The sequence below is a fragment of the Trachymyrmex cornetzi genome, unplaced genomic scaffold (genome assembly GCF_001594075.2).
Source record: "Trachymyrmex cornetzi isolate Tcor2-1 unplaced genomic scaffold, Tcor1.1 scaffold1399, whole genome shotgun sequence".
In the NCBI taxonomy this organism is placed as follows: domain Eukaryota; kingdom Metazoa; phylum Arthropoda; class Insecta; order Hymenoptera; family Formicidae; genus Trachymyrmex; species Trachymyrmex cornetzi.
This window is the reverse complement of record NW_017295981.1, coordinates 40,201-55,369: the sequence shown is the minus strand read 5'-3', so window position 1 is coordinate 55,369 and position 15,169 is coordinate 40,201. Positions and strand designations below refer to the sequence as shown.

The window sequence follows — 15,169 nt, the reverse complement described above, 5'->3', positions numbered from 1 at the left end:
TCCCAAAAACTGGCGAGAGGAACAGAAGGGAACACATCGAGACATCGCGAAACTGTTTATCACGAAAATAAAAAGTACCTTTAAAGTTTATACTTAAGTAGACTTATCAAGATTTAAAGTAAACTTGTATGTGTAATATGAAATTCTTACAGTATTTTGAATGGGCATTCAAAAGATAGCAGTTACCAGAAAATAGGACTATACTTAAAAAAGTTATCGTTGAATTTTTTTAAATATTGTAGGATATGTAGTAGATATCAGATTGTTTTAACATTAATTAATATAAAAGATTATTATATAATTATTGTTAAATGACTTTAATATTAAATAAAGAATTTGAATTAAGCTTGAAACGGACAAGATATAAAAATCTTGCTTTCATTGATTAATTATAAAAAGATTATTTTTTCAACAAAATTTTTATACAACAATTATTAAAAAATAATATTGTATTTATACAACTTTGTTGAGAAAACGTGTATGAAAATCGAAAAATGAGTCGTTTGATTTGAATTTTACAGAAAAAATTTATAAAAATTAGCTAATCCAATATTGTTTTTTTACATTTTGCATAATTTGCATAATGTAATCGACGCAACGGTTTCTATTTTCTGGCGAAAGTAGAAAAAAGTGAATATATCAAGTTCGCGTGTCTCTATCTCTCTCACTCTCTCTAGTTTGCTTGCTATTACTGGCATGCTCCTGTAGATACTTCTCTAGAAGAGATCCCGTCACTTCAGCTGATCGTCGATCACCAAAGCGTGTGATTTGGGTAAACGCTTTAAAATTTTTGTGAACAGATGTCTTCGTCTTCGTGGATTTGAAATTTTGTAAACAAATAAATTCTACTTGTTTACTGAACATCGATGGATATGATTCCATTGTAATTGCATAAAAATTAAGAATGAAATCTGCTTCTTACAATAAAAAACATAAAAAATATTTTTATTGATTATCTAATTCGTTAAAATCAAGTATAACAATATTAAATATTAAAATACAAATTTTTCTACTTTTAAAAATAAACGGTCACTAATTTTTATAATTACTTAGTAATTATTTTTTCTTTCTTCTCTTATTCCACGACTAAGAGATCTGATCAATGATCATTACAATATTCAAAAGCACTGTTCAGAAAGGCACACGTTACATTACAGAATTTCAACTTAATAAGTATTACATTCATAATAGGAGTGCTCACGAACACGGACACGCACACAACACATGTATACAGGCAACTTTTACACACAAAATAGCGTACATTCACAAAAGAAGCAGATTATAGTATACTTTTCTTGAAGTCGGACTCGTAGTTTCTTCTTTAGTAGTAGTCATACGCAAACAATCTCACAAACACTAGAACTACACCCAAGTTCGTTCAATAGAGTACTGAAACATGTCAATGATTAGTTCGCGCGAATTGCTTGTTATTGATATCTATTATTATATAGGTCAAGATATAAGAAGGGATAAGAAGATTATAAAAGAATGGAAAAAGCAACAATCATTTAACGATGAAGTATCAGTTCGCGTTTCTTTTATTCCTAAACTATTGTTTTATTAGTTTCTAAGCAATTACAGTTACGACTAATTGGAATGAGCAACAGTAAGATAAGCAATAATCTTGAACGTGTATATATGTATATATACAATATATAATATATATTTATATTTATATTTATAATCGTGATACTTATGAAAGATATCTGTGACAATTGTGGCCACTTTGGACGTTCAGTTCTCGTTTGACAATCGTTTGTCGTCATTTTGTAAAAATGGAAAAAATTGAATATCGTAATTAAATTCTTGTGCATTTGAAAGGCAATACGTCTACGCAAATTAAAGCCGAGTTGGACGCTGTTTACGGGGACTCTGCCCCATCATTTGCCACCGTGAAAGGATGGGCAGCTGAATTTAAATGTGGTCGTACCAGCTTAGCTGATGATGAGCGTTCTGGAAGGCCAACAACTGCAACCACCACCGATAACATCGAAGAAATTCATCAAATGATAATGGACAACCGTCGAGTTAAGATTAGGGAGATAGCAGAGGCTGTTGGCATATCAAAAGAACGTGTTTGTCATATATTGACTGAAGAATTAGGCATGCGTAAGTTAACCGCGCGTTGGGTGCCGCGCTTGCTCACTCTGGATCAAAAACGCATTCGAATGAACATTTCTAAGGCTCTGTTTAAGGGAAATGAGTCGGATTTTTTGCGTCGATTAATAACAGTTGATGAAACTTGGGTCCACCACTTCACTCCTGAAACGAAAGAACAATCAAAACAATGGACTGCGAAGGGGGAACCCGCTCCGAAGAAAGCGAAGACGGTTTTATCGGCGGGAAAGGTAATGGCGACTGTTTTTTGGGACAGTCATGGAATTATGTTGATCGACTATCTTGAAAAAGGTAAAACAATAACAGGGACGTACTACGCATCATTGCTTGACAAGCTGAAGGCAGAAATTGAGAAAAAACGACCGCATTTGAAAAAGAAGAATGTGCTGTTCCATCAAGATAACGCACCGTCTCACACTTCGGCGGTCGCTATGGCAAAAATTCACGAATTGCGGTTCGAATTAATTGACTATCCACCGTATTCACCAGATCTGGCCCCCAGTGACTTTTTTGTTTCCTAGGCTCAAAGTTTGGCTCGGAGGACAGAAATTTTCATCGAACGAGGAGGATCGCATCCGTAGACGCCTATTTTGCAAAGCAAGACGCTCAGTATTATTTGAATGGATTAAAGGGGTGGGAGCATTGCTGGAAAAAATGTATCGACTTAAAAGGCTATGTGACTTTGGACTATGTGGAAAAATAAAATTGAATTTGACCGAAAAATTACTTATTTCTATGCTAGGCTCAAAACTTTTCAGACGATTCTCGTATATTATATATATATATATTTATATACTATAATACATATAGTTTTGTTCTAAAAATTATTTTGATGTTTTATCAAAATATTTCTTAAATATATGTACATACGTATTATATATGCATATATTTAAGAAATATTTTGATTAAACATACAAAAATGATTTTTGAACAAAATTATATTTGAATATATCTTCTATATATATTTTTGTTTACATTCGGAGCTATACAAGTGTTTACAAACGGAAGTATAAACTTTAGTTAGAGCAATACTTCTTAAATTTAAAATTTTGTATTAAAAGTTACTAGAGAACTGAAAATTAGGAAACATTATCCACTAACTATTATATGTATATTCATTTTTAATTGCGTATTAAATCTTCCTCTTTTGCAGTTCTTATTTATTCTTGTTTTTCATGGTGTCTTGACTTTCATGTACAGAGTATACCGATAATTAAAGTTTTGATTTGCATTTGTTGCGATAGAAAATGTGTCAGAGCTGTTTAGCGAGCTTCGGGGTAGTAGAAATAAATACTCAATCGGGGGATGATAAGATCATTTTGCTAATCAATTATTTTAATTGTTTCCGCGAGCAGAACTTCTTCAAGGATGCTTGGAACACCTTCGATTTCATCACTGTGATCGGCAGCATCGTGGACGCCCTCGTGATCGAGTTCGGGGTACGTAGAGCACCGGAACGTAGCGGAAAAAAAAGTATAAGTGTGTTAATTGCGTTTTAGTTACTAAAACCCGTAATAGAAATCTTCCAGGTATATATACATGTAATCGGGAATCTTCCAGGAAACCCGAGGCTAGGCTGTGATTACGATAGTTGCTTGCTCTGATGAAAAGTTATTCCGACGAAGTCGCGCCAAATGTCAGAATTGATCTTTTATGTTGATGCAAATGAATGATGATTCTATCATAAACAAATAAGATGAGAAGCTACATTTTGATGTATTTGATGTACGACAGATATAATACTAATTGTGTAAAATTTATATAAAGAAAACATTATTATAATGAATGTTTAATTACTTTCAAAATTGCACAATTAATATATGTTGAGACTTGATGATTGAAGATTAAAAGTTTAAAATTGAAGATTTATGAATGCAAAGAACTTCAAATTATATATATAATATATTTTTTATTTAAAAGAAATATATTATAATATTATTTATCATAAGATTTTAGGTCGAGACTTTTTATTTATGTCGTATCACCGCGACTGTTTCAACATGCTAGATTAATTCTCATGTTCGAGACGAATTTGTTTGGAATGTCACTTTTTGTCGGAACATGCATCTATAATAGTGGCCCTTAATCATCGCGGCAGTGTTGCTTGATGTATACCTTTGTCTTTCGTTTAACCCTTTTGCTGCTTACTTAGATTCGCCGTGCAAAGTCCGTGTGACGAACTAGCAGGTAAATTACGACAACCGAAGTACCTCGAACACCTTTGTATGTATTACCTTTTAGCTTCGTGCTGCATTCATACGCTACATACATCACACTGTACATCGCTACATTTGCACAATATACATTTACGCAATTATATAGTGAAACAGCTACATGTACATAAACAGGAACATGTCCCCGATCCTTTCTATTCTTTATATTAGAACATTTCTTTCTACATATGATTGATATCCTGTGACTTAGATTAACCAATGTCAGTTGTAGTTTGGAGGTAGAAAAGGAGCTATACTATATAGAGTATTAATACTGTATAGAGTAATACTGTATAGAGTATTGCTCGAAATATTTCTTCCATTCACATAGTGACGTTGATTATTTCGGTTCCACTGATGTAGCGATTACAATTTAGCCGATAATATATGTAGGATATGAATAATATTAATTTTGCCAAATCTCACAAGGGGGAGGGCCAAATAGTGTATCCACGAATTAAAATTTATTTAACTTTAAATATGTTTTAGTACTTACACTTCACTAATCCGAGCAATTATGATATAACGGAATATTTAAATATTTGTAAGAAATTTGCATCGAAAGGTTTTCGTGTGCTTTTTTTAATGTAAATTTTTACGGAATGTGCATTTAATGAATGATTGGGCAATGCATATAACAGAAGAAATGTTATTTTATAACTGTAATATTATTTAAATATATATTTTAACACCTGCCACCATACGAATAATGTCGATTCGTAATACAATTTAATTAAAAATTCCTAAATCATCCTTTTTTTGCATCCTTTCGCGATACAAATCGCAAACACTTGAATATTGCTTGAATATGCCACTTGTCCATGAATTAGTGATGATATGTACTCAAATATATTTAAAGGTGAAATTTGTGTGTACATTACTTTCTCCCCTTGTTAGAGAAATATTCAATATAAGTATGTGTCAAAATCTGTATATATTTGCTGCCTGCGCTTGTAAAATATCTTTTTATAAAGATATGTCTTTATTAGAAGTACAGGTAAGAAAATAGCTAGAATTATCGTAAAGTGAGTATTGGTCCTGATATTAAAGTGAACTGCTTATGAAGTTACTCATCGCCAGTGTTGATTGCCAGTCATTAGTATTTCTGTTCTCATTGTAATTACCAAAAGTTGAACAATCAGAAGCTCAATAATGGGGATGGAATAATCTCGCAATCTCACATATTTCTGTAATAGGACCGATCGAGCGTGCCCAGTGGTGGCCAGCTAGGCGAAAAGAAGGTATAAAATTACTATCCAGTTTTTATGTTGACAACATAAGTTGGAAGAGGTTACGACATTGCAAGTACAGAACTAATATTAAATACCGCAACTCTCTAAATTTAGTTTCTGTGTAGAAATCCGAAATAAGTCTTTCTTTATAACTCCTGTTTCCGAAAAGCTGTAATTATTATTTCAGATATAGATATCTTTATATCTTATCGTTTTCGAATATCTATATTAGCAACAATTATGGTAAAATGGTGATGATGATCAATATGATTTCATTTGTAATTATTTGCAAGCAAAAAGAGGGAACTGGATTTCGAAACTAGTATTTTTTCGAGGCCTTTGCTAAGTCATTTTTAGATTAAGTCTCTTTTGTCCCGTTTATTTATCCTCTGCATGTACTTTTCAGAATACATAAACTATTCGTACATTACACTAACAGTCTCGAACATTTTACAACACTGATACTACGAATTCAAACAGTTATCACACTGTAGTTACATTACCTAACAATATTTTAAAGGCATATGGATGCGGTGTTTAATCTATCTCGATTTCAACTTATTAATTGTCTTTGTAACGTAACAATCGGGGACATGATTCAATCGTTACAGCAAAAGGGTTAATGAAATTTAAATATGTAATTGCATTGCAATTCAGTAGTTAAAATAGTTCGATTATTACAGTAAAACATGATTCTTTATTAAAATAATTCATAAAACTCGAGAATTATCAATACATTGATTTGGAATTAGTTTACTTAAATTTGTACTGATAAAAAAAATTAATAAAATAAGTAAATCATGAACGCATCAATTTAGAATTAGTCTATTTAAATTTATATTCATATATGAATTAAATATATAAAGATTATAGGTTAAATCCGTGTAGAAATAAAAGACTTTTATAATAAAAAAAGAAGGAAACACTACTAGAACTTAATCTACTGAAATATACAACAGAAATACAATTAGTTACTTGATAAAAATATATCCTGTTTATTTCTACAATAATACTAATGATTAGCAGTTATTAGTAACTTATATTTACAATTAGTTCCACGTTTCTTTCGGCAGTGATTTTGCATTCCTAAAAATGATCTTCAATTTCATCAAGGTTTTAATTGCTACTCTCGTTTTTACATCTCTTCGAAAGAATGTCAGTTTATTCCATAGCTTCGTTCGTGCATCGTCGAGGACAGGAAAACATAGTATGTCGAAAGGATTAATATCCTTCGACGCGTAACATGCAATGCCGAAACGTTGCACGCACGAAGCTCCGTTCTGGCGCGCAATAAGGAGTCGGCATTTTGTGGGGTTAAGTGCAATTTCCTCTGTCCCCTGCAGGAGAACTTCATCAACGTCGGCTTTCTGAGGCTCTTTCGCGCCGCCAGACTGATCAAACTACTGAGACAGGGGTACACGATACGTATTTTACTCTGGACCTTCGTACAATCCTTTAAAGTAAGCACGTCTCGTTAAATTAAATTCTAATTTTTTTAATTATTGATTTGCATCCCTTTAATTCATTCGTGCCAACAGCGGTTATTATTTCTTATCTTTCCATATATCCTTGATCGTTATAAATTTTGCTTCATTCATCATCAGCTTCTAGGATTAATTATCGAGATAACGATAATAAAAACCTATTTTCTTCCAGGCTCTGCCTTACGTTTGTCTCCTCATAGCAATGCTGTTCTTCATCTACGCTATCATCGGTATGCAGGTATGAATCCTCTTCTGTAGCTTCGATTTCTCACGAAGTTCCTACGAATTTGTCCTTTAAATGTATTTTTGGGGGATGATGTGCAGAAGGGTGCAGGATTGAAGTAACATGATCATTCAAGGAAGACCTAAAAATTTAATAAAATTGAAAATTTTGCAAGATTAAAAATATTATTATATAGAAATATATATAAATTGAACAATACTTATTTTATATTCTAGTGAAAGAAACAGATGCGGAATTGTTTTGTAGTTTTACACAGAAAAGATTTTCGAATTTTTATAGGTAATTGATTCTGTACGGAAAAAATAGCAGTTTTAATTGATTAAAAAACATAATTGGCCAATAATCTTCAAGATCGATGGCTTATCTACAAAGTAAAGAACTATCGCTAGCGTGCAACGTCATTTAGATATTTCTCTAAAAACGAGAGCCGTGCAATTATCTCAGCTTTGAATCGGGTGAGAAACGGCGTGTCAAAGTGATCTCGAAGTAGTTTCTGGCACGCGTAACCTTGCAGATTGGGAATTTTAAGTGACAGACAGCAGATCCCCCCGGTGGCCATTAAGTGACCCTGAAATTGTCCGTTGTCAGGTCTTTGGCAATATATCGAACGATCCGGAAACAGCGATCGATGATCACAACAACTTTCAGTCCTTCTTCGCCGGTCTTATGTTGCTTTTTCGGTGAGTCGAGCAGCTAGATTGACTGCCGGTTCGACGGCGACGAATGAGATGACCTCTGGCCACTTATCGGCTGGTCCAATTATCATTTCCCTTTTGTACGAAAAAAAACATCTTCTAAAATAAGCTAATGGTTTTATTATCTTTTAAAAATAAAAAGAGATTTTTCTTTATTTGTTTGCTCAAAATTTATCTTCGTGTGTGAGAGGGAAATGATTTTAGCGCACAGCTGGTTTATCGTCGCGATCTTTTACGATGTTTCGCAGGATAATATCATAAAAGGAATCTACGATGTCATGGAAGTCTAGAAAAACTTTCGTATCGATCGTACATTATAAAAGAAAAATTGCATTAAATGTGTTTTTACAACATTTAAATATTTTATGACAAAAGACTATTTTTCTATAAAGGAAAATAGTTTTATAGTATGATTGCAATATATTGATCACTAGCCATTCTTTTCCGGTCCCCAAGAAGCACCGTTAAAGATCTCGCGCGATACTGATGGGAGATACGTCATCGACCGTAGAGTGAAAAGTTGAAAGGGATATATATAAAAGTGTGGTCGTCGTAAATTACCTCTAGAGTAATGCTTTGTTGGCATGAGAGTAAGCTGCTCGACGTGTTAATCTGTTGTGACTCATCCTAATTAGTAACAGCCCTATAGATGCCTGCGTTAAGTTAAAGTCTTGAAGTTTTAATTAAGGTAGTGCTTGAGAGAATGAATTTTATAATAAATATTAGTTAGTATTTTATCGCGCAAATGTATAATTTTTCATAAACTTACACTCGTTTATAACTGATATACCGCTATGAAATCATCCGCAAAAAATTAATTATTAAAATGTTAAAATAAAATTTTTTAGAAATTAGAATTTTTAGTGAATTAACGTAATTTAATCATTTGTTTTAACCCACAAATTTTGTTGATACCTTAGTTCTCTCGAGTACACCGTGTACTTGTTGAAAGAAAAAGTATGAGAAACTGTAGTTAGAGAATTGAATTCTATAATACTCATTATACACGCATACACAAAACCGTGATCGAAGCGATACAAAAATTAAAATTAGTGATCATCCAGCGAGAAAGAAAGCAGAGGACATTCCAATTATTTTTGATATTTCCTTATTATTTAAAAAAAAAAGCATATTTGGTGACACAAATTTATAATGCCGCTTGTGCCTTTTGGCTGCGGCCCTCTTCTTTCTGTGGGTCTCAGGTATTCGGTAACATCAAGCTGGATGCTGATACCTCTATTACGAAGCACAACAATTTCCAAAGCTTCATACAAGGTCTGATGCTACTTTTTCGGTAAGTAACGCCACGCAAGAGGAATTTAGCTAACTGTTTAGCCATTGAATTTGACCACGTGACTATCAGCGCGATTTGCAAAATAATCGAATGAGCTTTCACGCTCAACACCTGCGGCAAGCTATCTATCAGCTCACTTATCATTTTGTTACGAGCACAATGCGGAAGACGATCCAAGTTTCCTCGGATTGCGAAAGCAGATTGATCTTTGGTGACGTCTACGTGACGAGGAATTAATTAATTGAATCACTTATGTGTCGTTAGGCATGTATCGCAAATATTGCACAAGTTGATTGCATTGATTTATTTTGTCTGAGTTATGAAAAAATATTTCAAAGGTTTTAATTTCTCTTAGATATTTTCACTACAGTATCCAAAGAGATTTGTGATGATTTAATTTTTAATTATATCAAAATTTTCAAAAAATATTCAGATATTTTATTAAAATTACATTCAAGTTAAAATGTTAGTACTATAATATATCCAATCTAAAAATATTACCATTTTTTAAATGTGTTATTCTCACGTTGAGCGTCCCAAAGTCGCGAAGTCTTCTAATTATTTACGGATGTATGTTCACAGCAGGCCTTTTCGCTTCGATCCAACCATGTTTTACTGTAAAGTTCACAGCACTAAATCGAGCACAAAAGCAAAATCAGGCTATACGACATGGCATATTCAGAGCAAACAGAATAATACACAGCAGCCTCGTGTAGAATTGAGTTCGCCGTATTAAGTTCGCAGTATCTAGCTCGCCTTTCATGTTGCGTAAAATATTAGTCCTTATGCATGCCGCACTTGCAAAGAGACTGGAACCCAATTACTTGCTCTCCTCAGTCTCGAAGCAGATATACGAAAACATTATCGGTTAAAAAGTTGTATTATAAAAATTATTATTAGTTCTTAACAACGATTTTGAAACAAATTTTACATTAAAAAATAGTTAATAATGAATTTTTATTTCTATATAATTTCTATATGCAAATATGAAATATATATGTAGAAATTTAGTAAAGCACTTAAAATCTTAAAGAGAAGATTGTAGAAACTGAGGAGATTATAGAAACTAAACTTAATATGCGCTGCAAAAGACATAATGTCATAATTCGCCAAAAGATCGCATGAACTTTTGTAATTTTTCAATTCAATTTGTTTTGCGATTGCAAATAGATGCTGCTTAATAATACTAACTTGGGATTGTTCGTATAGTACAAAAGAATTATACTTGAGACTAAATATTTATGATATAATCTGCTCACAATAAAATTAATTTATTTTCTGACTGTTTAACAGCACAAAACGATATAAATGTTTCTTGTAATAAGAATTATTATATAATTTTATTGTTAATTGAAATCTTAAAACATTTTGGTATGCCTAATTTGGAATACTTAAAACTGTTATCAGTTACTTTAATAAATGGGCATGTTGAATCAATCACAAAACAAAATTTCAATTTTCATTATATATATGTATATAATTTATATATATATCTCAACAATGAATTTGTACAGCTATAAGTATCTACTCTCAGGTATAACAAGTCGCCATAACTTTTGCAGTTAACTAATCTCATAGCAACTTTGTTAAGCGTTATCGGTTAACTTAGAATTGGAAGGTCTGCATGCGGTCGGGAATATTAGCATAATAATCGCGGCTTTTCTGGCGTATGCGATGCGTTAGGTTGCTGAAGTTCTTGTTTCTATTGACATGACACGAAAAGCGTAATAGAAATGCTTAATATGCGATTTTCTCAGGTGTGCCACGGGCGAGGCTTGGCCAAACATTATGTTATCCTGCGTAAAGGGCCGTCCCTGCGACCCAAAAGCCGAGAAGTCTGAACAGGACGGTTGCGGCTCCAACATCGCCTATGCTTACTTCGTGTCGTTCATCTTTTTCTGCTCATTCCTCATGCTAAATCTCTTCGTCGCCGTCATCATGGACAACTTCGATTACCTTACGCGGGACTCGTCGATTCTGGGCGCACATCATCTCGACGAGTTTGTGCGGATCTGGGCTGAATATGATCCAAACGCCACTGGCAAGATCCACTACACAGAGATGTACGATATGCTAAAGAATATGGATCCGCCGTTGGGGTTTGGCAACAAGTGCCCAAATCGACTTGCGTACAAGAAGCTCATCAGAATGAATATGCCGGTGGACAGTGATGGCAAGGTGAACTTCACAACAACGTTGTTCGCCCTCATTCGCGAGAATCTCAGTATAAAAATGCGATGCGGTGAGTCCATAGAAATTTATGTGGTGTAGAAAAGGGAAATGTTTACTGTTATTTCGCAGAAAACAGTTGTTGATTAATGTAATTTTTCTCAATTCTTGTATCTTACATGTGTAATGAAGTCGAAGATATTTTAAGAAACACATCTTTCAATTCTTATAAAAATATTTTCTAAAATTACATCATAGCACAGACATTACCAGAAAATAATATATTTTAAATACTTTATTATATATATTTATTTTTTTATTATACATTTATTTTTTTTGCGGTACATTACCAATTAATCATGCAAATAAGTCCAACTCTTCGTTCCAGCCGATGAAATGAATCAAGCCAATGAAGAGCTGCGGGACACGATCAGAAGTATTTGGCCTTTACAAGCGAAAAAGATGTTGGACCTTTTGATACCTAGGAATGAAGGTAAAACTCGCTTTTCTCTACCCAACAAGACATATTTTGTAATATCTAATATTGTGCAATTTCTTCCAGAATTGAGTAGAGACAAACTCACCGTGGGTAAGATATACGTCTGCCTTCTAATACTCGAAAGTTGGAGGTCGACGAAGTTTGGTCAGCTAAAGTCTGCTGAACAGGTGAGCCTCTTTTTTTTCTTCTGTCAAATTAACTATATATTTTTCATGAAAACGATAGCAGGTCCTAAAGATGCATTTCTAGTATTAAGTTTCTTTCGTGGTCCTTCATTTACGATTTTCTTTTGAATTTCGTTCCGATTTTCTTATTTTCTATTAAACAAGTTTGTGAAATGAAAGTACGATATAAATCAATATAAATAAATATTTATTAATTAAATGATTCTATCTTGATTCTTAAACTCTCTCTCTCTCTCTCTCTCTCTCTCTCTCTCTCTCTCTCTCTCTCTCTGCAAAAGAAACGAATTGGAAAATCGAAATGGAGGATCTCAATTAAGAATGAAATGAATGATGGCCGTTGGCTTCCTCGTGATAGGGCAACCCGCGAATGAATTTACGAATAGAGTATTTTCTGAAAGTCTCATGTAGTCTAGCTTGGTCACTTGGAGCTTTAATATCATCATAAAACATTTTCGAGTACAGATGGAGAAATCTCTAAAAGATAGATATACTTGAATTGATTTAAATTTATTAGATTTTGCTAAATATTTAAATTGTAGTCTTGATATCTTACGAAAAAGTTTATATCAAATTTTTACTGGAAAATAAATCTAATTATACATATATGAAGGAATAACGTTATAAGAAGAAAATAATGCCTTTCCACTTGTGTGATCCCATTAAAAATGGGACAACAGAAACAACAAACTATTTAGTCAAATTATTTATGCACAATTGTTCTCTTTATTTATATTAGCTAAGTCAATGTTTGTAGAAACAATTAGATGTGATATTACTTGAACATTGTATCTCAAAATTTGTGCAAGTAATTAATATAGATTATCTGCTTTTGATCTATCGATTGCTATTAATATGTTTTAAATAATTTATTAATATAAATCACTTTTAAGATCGATGTTGAATTGAAAAAAGTTATATTTATATCAATAAAAGAATTTTATTTAATGACAATCGGTAGATTGATTGGATAACAATATTTGTATATCATAGAAAGCCTGAAAATACTGAATGGATTTCAATTAGATTATTAGATAACAAAGAACACAATATTTATTATTTTTTAATTGAGTATCTCTAGAACAACAAAGTAATTAGGAATTCTTAAGTAAACGGATTAATGACATCTAAAGAATAGCAGTTAACAGTAATAATTTTGCACACACAGTAATATAAATAATTGATTAAATTATTTTTTTTAAATATACTCAAACCGGAAGGATGTTCACATAATTTTCAATCATCTCCTTGTGTCTTTTCTCTTTATTTTCCAGAACGATAACGATCTTATCGATAACGATAATGCTGGGCAAAGTCCTGCAGCCCAGGCGGTAGTACTTACTTTTTCTCTTACTTATTATCTTACTTATTATTATCTTATCTTAACACTGTTTTGTTTTTCTTTTGGCTGTACAATTTGTGTTTTTAAATTTTAACCACATTCGTCCGATTCGCATTAATACTGCAAAAGTTTCTTCGATCTCTTTATCGATATATCTCTCTCTAACTCTAATATTTTCATAAAAATAACTCATTACTACTTTAAAAAAAGAAACGAATCTTTTGCAGCATATAATTCATTTTTTTCTAAAATAACACTTTTCACAGTCCAATTTTTTCTACTTCGCTCTTCACTCACATTATCCAGAGGCACACGCGATGGATGCAAAAAAAATGCATCGCGCATATGCAAAGTGTCTCACGTAATGCGATTTACACGAATTACTTTTTCTTCTTTAAGATAAATAAAGTCTTTTATATATTTTAATAACTTTCTTTATCCCTTTAATATTTTAAATAATAAAATATTTACGTGAAACACATTGCGCGAAATAACTTGTAAATTAATTTTTATTTTTTATTACATATAGTAAATTATAAATTATTACATATAGTAAAAATTTAACGCGCCTCTGGTATGTCTTTCTATTTTACACTGCACACAATTTTTTTTCACTCGTTATAAATGTATACGATTACTTTCGACCTTTCTTTCATTTATGTAAAGTAGCCTTTTATTTAACACTAATATAATCATGTACATATGTACACACTACCAAAGGCGTAGCGAAACAGCTATTGTCATCAATATAGTCATATAAAATCATTATCGTACGATATCAAGTACATTTAACGAATAAGTTGAATGCGCACATGATAAAACTATAGAATTATATTTTTAAATTAATTTTTAACTTCAAAATAAACTTCTATTGCTATGGCTGCGTTCGCTTTGCCGCTCACAGCGCTTATGAGTATCAATTGTCTTTGTTTAATATTTACTAAACAACAAGAATGAAACGACGCTTAAAGTGTTGTGAACGCAAAAGCGAACACAGCCTATATTATGTATTTATAAACGTGTATACATATGGGGCATTCTCCGCGTGTCGGAGTCCCCTTCTGCCCATTTCATTTTTTGACAGAATTCAACCAACCAGGGCTTAAAATTTTCGTTGGAGTGTCTACTTTTTAATGGCGTGTGGCCTTTTGTGAAAATTCAAAATGGCGGACTAGTGCAGCGCCGAGAATGAAAAAAGTATAAAAAATGAAGTATATATCTTTAAAAAAAATGCAGAATTGACACTTCATTCGGATGATACTGTATACTGATGAGTTTTCGGGGTTACTGGTTCCGATTCTGAAGTCGAAATTGAGAAATTCAAAATGGCGGACCGAACATGGCCGACCGAAATGTCGAAATCTCACTTATTTCTTATGATATTTATAATAAATCTTTCTGCATACAGAACATACTTTACGACACGATAATTTCGGAAATGTACGCAACATTGCTTTTGATATACAGCGTAAATCTTTACCGATATGACCTTTTTCCCCCGGTACAGAAAACGGATTTGCGCATCTGTCGACTCGACTACTGGAAGGCATTGTAAAATATATCTAGTCAGTTGGGAAATAGATAATCTACATTCACGAATTCTGTTTGGAAATTTCTAATTGAAAAATTGACAGATAAAATATCAAGGCGAAAAATGAAGACAAAAACTAAAGAGAAAAATCAAGTGAGAAATCAAG

The 15,169-nt window shown here is 32.5% G+C and overlaps 1 protein-coding gene across 5 annotated transcripts in view; it reads left to right on the top strand.

Annotated features, from left to right (window-relative positions):
• cac (calcium voltage-gated channel subunit cacophony) overlaps positions 1–15,169 on the top strand; it is a 266,619-nt gene that overhangs the window by 235,868 nt on the left and 15,582 nt on the right. For 2 of the 5 annotated variants that reach the window (XM_018523049.1, XM_018523051.1), the window contains 9 exons: positions 3,474–3,557; positions 5,528–5,572; positions 6,907–7,023; positions 7,220–7,285; positions 9,189–9,280; positions 11,038–11,522; positions 11,838–11,942; positions 12,012–12,115; positions 13,405–13,461. In XM_018523049.1, the coding sequence (XP_018378551.1) occupies positions 3,474–3,557; positions 5,528–5,572; positions 6,907–7,023; positions 7,220–7,285; positions 9,189–9,280; positions 11,038–11,522; positions 11,838–11,942; positions 12,012–12,115; positions 13,405–13,461 (1,155 nt within the window). Of the gene's footprint in view, positions 1–3,473; positions 3,558–5,527; positions 5,573–6,906; positions 7,024–7,219; positions 7,286–7,879; positions 7,972–9,188; positions 9,281–11,037; positions 11,523–11,837; positions 11,943–12,011; positions 12,116–13,404; positions 13,462–15,169 lie in introns of all 5 variants that reach the window. The other 3 variants (XM_018523052.1, XM_018523050.1, XM_018523053.1) reach the window with 2 other exon arrangements.